Source organism: Lycium ferocissimum, chromosome 10 (genome assembly GCF_029784015.1).
Source record: "Lycium ferocissimum isolate CSIRO_LF1 chromosome 10, AGI_CSIRO_Lferr_CH_V1, whole genome shotgun sequence".
NCBI classification, from domain to species: Eukaryota; Viridiplantae; Streptophyta; class Magnoliopsida; order Solanales; family Solanaceae; genus Lycium; species Lycium ferocissimum.
In genome coordinates, this window is record NC_081351.1 from 50,954,164 (window position 1) to 50,965,133 (window position 10,970).

At 35.6% G+C, this 10,970-nt stretch overlaps 2 protein-coding genes across 2 annotated transcripts; both read left to right on the forward strand.

The window, feature by feature from the left end:
- The first annotated feature begins 2,724 nt into the window (after positions 1 to 2,724).
- Positions 2,725 to 3,661, forward strand: LOC132034230 (22.7 kDa class IV heat shock protein-like). Its single transcript, XM_059424520.1, has one exon. The coding sequence runs from the start codon at positions 2,864 to 2,866 to the stop codon at positions 3,458 to 3,460; it is 597 nt and encodes a 198-aa protein (XP_059280503.1). The 5' UTR covers positions 2,725 to 2,863; the 3' UTR covers positions 3,461 to 3,661.
- A 341-nt stretch (positions 3,662 to 4,002) lies between these two features.
- On the forward strand, positions 4,003 to 9,034 carry LOC132034229 (uncharacterized). The gene is made up of 6 exons (XM_059424519.1): positions 4,003 to 4,622; positions 5,444 to 5,519; positions 6,186 to 6,316; positions 6,404 to 6,474; positions 6,683 to 6,764; positions 8,893 to 9,034. The coding sequence occupies exons 1-6, from the start codon at positions 4,206 to 4,208 to the stop codon at positions 8,911 to 8,913; spliced, it is 798 nt and encodes a 265-aa protein (XP_059280502.1). The 5' UTR covers positions 4,003 to 4,205; the 3' UTR covers positions 8,914 to 9,034.
- Positions 9,035 to 10,970: the final 1,936 nt, after the last annotated feature.

A 10,970-nucleotide genomic window follows, 5' to 3' on the forward strand; every position in this document is an offset into this window, starting at 1 on the left:
TATGCTAGTTGTTATGTTACTTGAGTTTTTATGTTGAAGTAAAGGTTTAGTGAGGGTAAAGGGGTTGGAAAAAGGGTTCCAAACCGAACTTGCTGCTTGTCGTGTTAAACAATAGTTCTGTTAGTGATGTTGTGTAATGGGGACTGTGTTACGTGTCACTCTTATGCATACATATACATGATATTATGATGACGATGCCCACAGAGGCCTGATGGCATTATATATGTGTGTGTGTGTGTGTGTGTGTGTGTCGTGCGTTTATATGCGCGCCACCGATCGGGGGGCTCTGTTATTATGACGGAGACGCCACCCCCTTAACCCTACCCTCCCCACTCACCATCACCCTAACCCCCACCCTCATCCTCCATCCCCACAACCCACCAACCACCCTCACCCTACCCATAACCACCACCCACTCCCCACTCTACCCCATTCCTACAACCCACCCACCACCACCACCCAACCCTCTCACCATTCACCACCCCTACCCTACCCCAACCACCCCCCCACCACTACCCCGCACTCATGGCACCACCACCACCCCCACAACCCTCCCACCCCCCACCTACCAAAACCCCACCCCACCCACCACAACACACCTACCCCACCCACCACCACTACAAAGAATCACCACCATTACTAGCGAACATGAATGTTTCATTTTTTTATTAAATAATATTTTTATTTTATTAAATTTGTATTTATTTTTTAATATTTAGGTTTTTTGTATATTTATTATGTTTAAATAAATACATTATGCACATTCAGATGTTGAAACACAAACAATCTTAAACATTCAGTGTTCAGATCTAGAGACAACATCTTAATCATTCAGATGTGCATTTAAATTTAGACCTCTTAATCTTAATGAAAACAAAACAAATGAGGCCTAATTGAAATTTCCAACCTTTACTAGAGTTGTTTGTTACTTGCGCAAACAAATGGTTTGTTGGCATGAGTTAATATCAATGTGCTAGAAATAAAAAGGAGTAGGTGTTTCCACATTATGGCCTATCCGGTTTTAAGCAAATTAAATATATGTAATGGCAAAAGACATAAATTTATCCTTAAACTATACCCCAAAAGTCATTTTCACACTTAAACTATCTTGGCGATCCATTACACACCTAATATTTAAAAAAGTGATATTTTTTTACTCCCCGATACAATATGACCGGGTTAAGTGAGAGTGTACACACTCTCCCCATCGATGCCACGTCAAAAAATCCTCTAATTTTTAATTTTATATTTTTTTCCTTCCCCCTCCTCCCCCACCCTCCCTTTCTTCTTCATCCCTACTCCCTTTCTTATTACATAACCACCATTGTTTCCAATAAGCTTTAATATTTTCCGGTGAACTTCAATATTTTTCGGTGAGCTTTCATTTTTTCCGATCCTCTTCATTTTTCAGTCACCAAATTTGCATCTAATCTACCTATAAAATAATAATGAGCTTCAATATTTTTCGGTGAGCTTCCATTTTTTCAGATCTTCTTCATTTTCGGTCACCAAATTTGCATATAATCTATCTATAAGATAAAATGGGAAATATTGAAGAAATTTGCATCAAAAGGGAAATTTTCCTGTCACGAACTGCCCATTCAAATTGCACGGACTGCCCTTCAAATGGCAGTGAAGAAATTACCTGATCGCCCTTCAAATGGCGAAGAAGAAATGCACGCACTACCCTTCAAATGGCGGTGAAGAAATTGCACGGACGACCCTTCAATGGGCAACAATGAAGAAATTGAATCGCCCTTTGGGGGTTGGTGGGAAGGTGGAGGACAAGGGGGTGCGTGGGGTTGGGGGTGGCGGGAATGTGGAGGAGAAGGGGGAGGGGGTTGGGGGATGGTAATAAAGAAGAAGAAGTTGCAAAAAAAAAATTTATAATAATTTTTTAAAAAAAAAAATTGACCTCACTCTCTTATTATTTAAATATAAATTTTATTTATGCCACATCAACTCTGGAGGGGTAAAAAATATCACTTTTAAATATATTAGGTGTGTAATGGATCGCCAGGATAGTTTAAGTGTGAAAATGACTTTTGGGGTATAGTTTAAGGGTTAATTTATGTCTTTTGCCTATATGTAATTATCCACAAAACATAAGTTTTTTTCCTGGGTCGCCACTCCCCACAAGCTATTGCTTTATTTCAGTTTTAATTCCTGTATATATTATAGGAAATTTTACATGATTTAGATAATATCTAAGAAGCATTTATCTAAAAACCTATAATCTAAATTAATTGCTTTGAAATCTCTGAAGAGCGAAAAGAATACCTTTATTAGGAGTATTTGTACAATGGTCTTTCTATCACTATGTTAATAGAGAAATGATCTTAATATAAATATTTTATCAATATAGAATAATCGTATTAATAAAATTATTTAAACTGCTTATTGTAAATAGTAAGAATGGAAATCCAACTTTATCTAGTGTTGATGAACAATCTATTTTAAGAAAAAATAACTTTACTGAGAATAACGTATTTGAAATTTTATTTGAAAATTCCTCGGAATATTTCAGTTTTACATTAGTTCCAATATTTTTTTCTTTGTGTGTTTGTATTTTGGTAGACACATGTCAAGAAATCTCTCGAAGGGTATTGTTCTACTTGCTCCTTTTACTTGCATATCAGCTGCTGGAAGTTTCTTGCACCGTTGCCCATTTAAAAGAAGTCTCTCAACAATTTCAGAACTTTCAAGATTCTAATTAAACCTTACACCCCTTTTCTATAATATCTATATATAACCCCCTGACTCATCTCACTTAAAACAGCCAGTTGATAATACCATCTACCCCATCTCAGCATCAAACACAAAAGAAGAAGAAGTTCATCAAGATCTAAGACTATATAGGATCATGAGGCTCAGCAAATTGACATTGATTATCATTTCACTTGTCTGCATGTTGCAGGTGGCAACAATATCAGAAGGATCATCACTTTTACCATTAATCTTGGACCAAAGGGCAAGTACTCCAAGCAGTCTACTAGGTGAAAGTACATTTCTTGATCCATTCAGAGTGTTAGAACAAATACCTTTTGGACTAGAAAGCAGAGAGGAGACTCTATCAGTTGCAAAAGTGGACTGGAAAGAGACACCAGAAGGGCACGTGATAACAATAGATGTACCAGGATTGAAGAAAGAGGAGATAAAAATAGAGATTGAAGAGAATAGGGTGTTGAGAGTGAGTGGAGAGAGGAAAAAAGAAGAGGAGATAAAGAAAAGTGATGATCATTGGCATTGTGTTGAAAGGAGTTATGGAAAGTTCTGGAGGCAGTTTCGTTTGCCGGAAAATGCTGATGTTGATACATTGAAAGCGAAGCTTGAGAATGGGGTGCTAACTATTTCTTTTGCTAAGTTGTCTCCTGATAGAATTAAGGGTCCTAAAGTTGTTGCTATTGATACCAAAGAAGAGGGAAAAGACACGCCTGCTTCCGTTAAAGAAGAGCTCTAATTTGAGGGGTTTTGTTTTTTAATTATCTGGTGCTTTAACTTGGTGGGATTGTATGATTAGCTTCACTTGTAATAAAGCTTGTAAAATGGAGTAATGTGACCTATGCTTGGTCTTTTTCTACCTAGAATGTAGTGATGTGTAATGAAATAATGTAAATGTATGGAAGATCATAATATATTTGAGTGTTCTTTTTCCTTATTGGATTGATCTTTTAATCGTTAAGTTCAATTCATTGTTTTTTTTTCTTTTTTTCCAACGAATGCTTTCAGAAGCGTTCTCTCTTTACTTTTGGTACATTCTAAAAGAACTTCAGGCTGCCAACCAAGTAGTGGTCTGAGAAGATCCTTCTATTCCTCTCAAACCAGACATAATAATAGGTGGAGCTCTATTATTTTAGCTGAAACTTATTTATTTGGCTAAATATGAGAAAGCTCTTGACAAACTTTTTATAATTTATCCCGAAAAAGAAAAAATACACAATTATCAATTGCATAAAAAAAAAAAAAGTACGTAAAAAACAGTTGGAATGTAATCTCCTGAAAATATTAATTCTTAGACCTTCCATTTGAAATGACATTCAAATTGGTCCTCTAGAGTACTAAAATTACACCTGCCTAAATTTTAATTTCTAATTTGGATCTTTAGTTAACATAAAATAATCTTTGATCCTCCTTTAATTTCTTGTTCTCCAAACACTCCCCACACAAACCTTACTTCCTCCTCAAAGCTAATTTCGACAATCCATATGGTTCGTTCCATTTTCAAATCGTTCCTAAATCTTCCAATTCCAAAATCTATCACTATATTACCACCTTATTCTTCATCTTCTTGTCGTCCCCATTCAACAAGACCAAAACTTTATCTACCACTTGGCAACAAAATTCAACAAATTGGGCCACTATTTTCTCTACCAATTAAACAGCAATTTCAAGAAAGTGGGTCGTTATTTTTAGCTAAATACAGCACCAATGCATCCAACAATAGCAATGGAAGTGTTGATATGGATATTGGTGGAAGAGAATATTTGTTAATGACAGATGAAGAGTTGATGAAACAGTGTGATTTGACTACTTTTAAGGCATCAGGTCCTGGTGGACAACACCGCAACAAACGTGAATCTGCTGTGCGTTTGAAGCATAACCCAACTGGGATTATTGCTCAGGTTTTGATTTGATGCTTTGGTAAATTTATTAGGCTTAATACATAAACAACCCCTTAAATTTGTCATTAAATTTTAGGCATAATATGCAAGCGGTCCCAAACTTACCTCAAGTGACAAGTGCTACTGTCTGTAATAGTAAAACAACTCTCGCTCCACTCCAACTTACAAAATGATCATCTTGACAATTCTAAAATTTATGTGTCACGTCAACATTTGTCTTTATGTGTTCAACTTTATACAAAGTTGAATAGAAAGTTGAGGTGTCTACTTGTGCAACCAAAGTTGGCTGGCATACTTGCCAGCTGAGGCCAAATTTGGGGGCGTGTTTATGTATTATGTCTAAATTTTATTTAGATACTCAAACTACAACTTGTTCCAATTGACCGCCTAAACACATGATAAAGTGTTCTTATTAGACACTTCCAATTCAAATTTTAAAAAGGGTTTTGCGTGTGTTCTCGAGTGTCAATCACATAGATAAGTTATCTACTAAAAATAAGTAAGCTCCTTTAATTTTACGCATTAGCCTCCAATTGAGGTTGATGTGTATAATAGGGGATTGCATATTTATGTGGTTGACATAACTACCTAATATACAGTTGAGAACAACCGCAAAAGTTTTTCCAAAATTTGAAACTAAAAGTTTGTACTAGGAATACTTTACTACGTGTTCAATTGGAACAAACCGTATTTCGAGTGTCTAAATAAATTTTACTCATAAGTTTAAGGGGTTGACGATGTATTAAGCCAATTTTTTATGACCCTTTTGTATTTTGAACTGAAATTTATTTGTTTAGGTATTTGTGTATTCGGTTTTTTAGGCTGTGGAGGATAGATCCCAACACATGAATCGTGCGTCTGCATTATCTCGTTTGCGAGCGTTACTGGCTCTTAAAGGTATTACTGGCTCTTCAATTTATGCTTATACTCTTTGTTCCAAAATGTTTGATACCATTTCACTAATATGTCTGTCATTTAAGCATCATTCATAATTACAAATTTTGCTTGATTATTAGAAGGTTAAATACTTTTCAACCATTAATTTGATATTTCTTCTAGAACCACTGATTTATTATATAGGTCAAATTTATTTCTTAAAGTCTGCGCCATGTCAAATGCGTCATATTAAAAGTGTATTTTGTTTGGTCGGTCAATCAGATGTACTATTTGCCTATATCTCAAGTAAATTTGAATTGAGAATACATGTGCTACTTTGAATTTTGGTTGTATCAAGTGATGAGCTTGCTTTTGTGATTGACAATACTTGTGCTACTTTGAATTTTGGTTGTGTCAAGTGATGAGCTCGGAGTGCAGTATTGAGTTAGCAGAGTTGTGCAGGCAACTAGTTGTGACACCCACAGAAAGTTGAAAAACTTTTGAACTTTTGAAGTTTATTTTTCTGTGAACTTTCTTTTTCTTAAGTAGTTAATTGACTGGTCTTCATCCTTGGATGTGTATAACCTCATACTTTAGGTTTAGCATAAAGTTGATGCGGCTCTCTTTGCCTATCACACATGTACATGAAGCTTCCATTTATTTATACTTACTATTATTTTCATCTAGTTAGGAACAGCATAGATCTTGATACATATACACCTCCTCAAGAGCTGCTTCAAATTCTTCCTGCTAAATCAACAATCAGGGGATCAAATTGTGGCCCTCAAATTGGACCAAACAATCCTAAGTTTGCTTTGGTATGCTTTTCCTCGTGTCCTTAATACAAATTACGTCTTACTGCCAAATGTAGTGATTTTTATTGGTTGTTGTTCTTTAATCCATAGGGAATGCAAGCTTTACTGGACCTGCTTTTTGCTGTTGAGGGCTCGGTATCAGATGCCGCAAAGAAGTTGGGGTACGTGTTTGTGAAAATGAACTCCATTTTCTTGTAAAGTGACTCAAAAGTGTTGTGCTTAATAGTCTAATTCCATATATCCTCGACTCATCTTTCTGGCTAAGGCAGTTTAACAACTTAGGCTTCCTACATAGATACCTTAAAAATCTTGTACTGTCATTTGGGCAGCAGAGTATTGATATGTTCATTTTGCTAAACCTTTTTACAGGTTGAGCACAGGCGCTTTATCAAGGTTGCTATTATCTGATGATAGTCTCAGAATGGCTGTGAATGAGTTCAGAATATCCAAGGTATGGATGCACACTTTAGATTATATTTTAGCTCACAAGTATTGACTTTAGATTATATTTTAGCTCACAAGTATTGGGGCTTAGTTTCTTAATTGTAAGTATATCTTTATAATCTCTAGCTCATGCAAAAAGTGCCACGTTCTTGTGTAAAGGATTCTTATGATGAGTAATGGCTATAGATGGTAAGGGTTTGAATAGAATGAGAAAGATGTTTATAAGGTTTTAAAGATATCAGCCCTAGGTATCAGACGTACGTCCTTTCGCATTATATCACAAAGTTGGAGTTTGTCATACTTAGTTCTGAGGCATTACATCATAATGTTTGACTGTGTCATAGTATTAGATCCTAGCACAGCTATCTTTTAAAACTCTTTAATATCTAAACTTCAAGGGTTGATACTACATCTTTTTTTCTTTTTTTGGGGTGTTTGGGGGGGGGGGGGGGGTTGTAGAATTCTTATATTACGTCCAAACTTGTCGGAGACAAATTCTCACACTGTGAGTCACAGCTGTCTATTACTCTAGGCAGACTTTTATTAATCAAACCTTCATGACTATGAAAAGGAAAGACATCTTTCGAATAAAATTGCAGACTATAAGCCATATAACTCAATTGTGCTTTATCCTCCTTTTTAACAGATGGACCACCACAACTAATACAATATAAAACGACTCAAAATACACCATTTTTAACAGATATTCCAAAACCTGAAGAAGCAAAAAATGACCTTAGTTGAAAAGTAATCGAAACAACCGATTGAAGAAAGGGTATTTATCCGTGAACTTAAGTAGACGTTGCTGTGATTTGCAACCGTAAATCGCCATCCTAGAGCAACTACAAACAGGTTGAAAACACGCTGTAAAATGATGTAGAAAGATAGGTTAGGTTAATTTAAAACGGTTTACTTGGTGGGTTTTGCACTGTGGACGGGTCGTTGGATTGGGTTTAAAAATCTATGTAGACCAATAAGATGAAGCCACTTGTTTAATTAAATGACTCATCAATTGCGATGTTGTTCTGTCGTTAATAAAGGGGCATTTCCTGACATAAAAGAACGTTGAAGGCATTTTTAATCTAATGGTTGGAAGGAGGGCATTTTTGAGCCATTTATGATACATTAGGAGCATTTTTGACCCTTTTCCGTCACACAGCAGCTTAAGCAATATGAACCATTCTCATAATCCCCATATGTTACCGCGTACGTGAGGGAGGGAGGGACAATACTGGTTTCTCACCCTCGGATGTGGTATAAAGGGGTTCCACATGTGTTAGGTGTAGCAATAATTGGAGAGTTGGCAAGTATAGAAAGCGAATAAAAATTCAGTGGATGTAGATTTATCCAGCACCAAAAGCAGTAGGGGAATATGGTGATCAAGATGGGTTTATGGGAATAAAATAGATAGGTGAGTGAATCCAGGTGCACTGGTATTCAAAAGGATGTGTAGAGGTTTACTAATCAAACCAAGTAGGGCTGGCTAAAGTAGGAGATATGGGACTAGGCTGGAAAGGATATGGGACTTGGCTGGAAAGGAAGCCCGAGAAAGTGTGATATATAGGTGGGAAGACTGAGATGACCACACCAATAAAAGGAAGGTTAACTGTTGAATCTACTTCAAGCGAGCAAGCTGAAAAAGATGCAACAAAGTTGAAATGGGAACGGCAAATCTAGTAATTTAACAAAAATGCTCTTTTTAATGTTTCTACCACCTCATAAGATTCAATTATAGGCATCCAAGGGTGTGACCTATTCTTAATGAAGTGTGTTGAGAATCATGGGGTATCAGGTTCAAATCCCAACAGAGGGCAAAAAACTTGGTGATTTCTTCCTATATGTTCAAACTTAGGTGGATAGAGTTCCCGGTACCTGTGCTAGTGGGAGGTAGCAGGTACCCCGTAGATTTGGTCGAGGTGTGCGCAAACTAGCCCGACGTTGCGGTTATAAGAAAAAAAGGATTCTATCTCATTGTCGAAATTTAGTAACCTTTCAAATCTAGCAAATTGAAGAACAATATATGTACACTTCTAGTCATTGGCACACTCCATAAGTTCTGATTTCAACATCAAAATTGAACAATGTAGTAGCATCATACGCTTTTCTTGCTGAAAATTTGTTATATTACTGTGCAGGGTATGAAGCCTCTGAAATAAGACTCGTTCATGTTGTTAGCGTCCTCGGGTACTATTTTCTCTTCATTTTCATTCGCGATAACAAGCTTCAGGAGATAGGTGCTGGTGGCGCTGGTGGTTTCAGATTCATACGGTTGAATAAACAATGAGATTCATACGGTTGAATAAACAATGTTTACTTAGTTACAGTTCTTTTGAGAAATAGTGTTGCTGGTGAGTCTGACTATGCTTTGGCATTAGGCTTTCAGCTGTGTTTCTCAAGCAAGGCAGATGGTGTTGTCCATTGGTGGCTGGAAAAGTCAAGCAAGTTTATTGTAAATTCCTTTTTCTTCCAGTTTTCATTGGTTTTATGTTAGTTTACATTGTGGATTAATTACTGATTAGGGTGATATGGAATGGAGAAAATGATAAATGGTGTATATTTGAGATAAGCTGTCAGGGATCAATTACTGATTACTTCTCTGATCTCTTTGACTCTCATGTTTGTGCCGGATGGACTTCAAAAAATATGCTATCTTTTGTGAATTAAATAAAAAGAAAAAGAAGAAAGATAAAATGCAATGAGCATTTAACATGTAGCACATTGTTTGCCTTATTTTTTCGGTTACTACTTCTATTTACTATTTTGTTGGTGGTTAACTTTTATAGTTAACATTTTGGTGCAATGATGTATTGTAAAAATTCATTTGCACTGTCAATATATATGTAAAAAAATATTTTTTTGGCCTCTCCGCGTGTGTGGGGCTGGGTATCTGTCAGTTTTTCTTCCCAAGCACCATCCATCCATCAACAAATAAACTGACTGAAGAATTGTAATTTCATTTTACTTTAGTTTTTCCACTTGTCAAGTCCTCTTCGGTGAGTACATAGTATCCCACAAGATATCCCCACCATATAAACAACCATCAAACAACAATAACAACATACCCGGTGTAATTCTACAAGTGAGATTTGAAGACAATAATTAAACATAATATGTTAAGAAATATAAAAAATAGTCTTTAAACATGATTTATCTCTTAAATTTGTTAGCAAATTTTATTTAGACACTCGAACTGCAGCTTATTCCAATTGAGCACCTGAACACACGATGAAGTGTTTTTATTAGACACTTTCGATTCAAACTCTTTTTTGTGTGTGTTCTCAAATGCCCATTATGTCGATAAGTTAATCACTTAAAATATGTCACATCATTTAACGATACGAATTAGTCTCAATAAGTCGTAAAATCTCAAACATGTTCCAGTTAAGGATGATGCGTATAATTAAAGAAATGTCATATTTTAAGTGGTTAACTTATCTACGTAATAGGAATTTGAGATACGAGCAGTTTTTTCAAAATTTGAACTGAAAGAGTCTAGTAGGAACACTTTATCATGTGTTTGGGTGCTCAATTCGAACAAACTGTAGTTTGAGTGTTTAAATAAAATTTACCAACATCCTTAAGTGATGTAGATGTATTAAACCTATTTGATAGGGGAAATGACGATATTAGTTCCTGTGTTATTAGCTTATTATAATTTTGATCCTTGTGTTATTAGACTAAGCACATTTAACCTTTAATTAAACAGAGCGTGCAATTTTAGTCTTTATACCCAACTTAAAGTTAACACCGTTAACTTTTGATTTCTTCAAGAAACAAAAAAGAGAATTAATTTTCGGTCAAAACTGGGGAAAAAATTTAAGCAATGTTGTCAATCTTCTTACGTCTCTTTCTTCAAATCTACAAAATAATTTAAAGTCGATCACCCAAATATTAGTGGATGAAAAAAAAAGAAAAAAAAAAAGAAACTGAATCACAAAACATCTGCAATTAGCAGATTCAATACCTATATGTAAGACGTAAATGGCAACAAATGCAAGGACAATGTTTCTGGTTGTTAATCCGAGGCCCTAAATACACTGATAACTGTAACATACTAATCATCTTAATCTTGTTCGTAGTTGAATCACAAACTTTTCCATTTGTTCTTGTTTCTTTGTTTCTAAGGTTTCACAGGAAAGAAAATTTTATGCTCTGACCGCTTCTAAAAAAAAGCTTTAGATTAGAAATTTTAAAAAGACCAAATGATGGCATG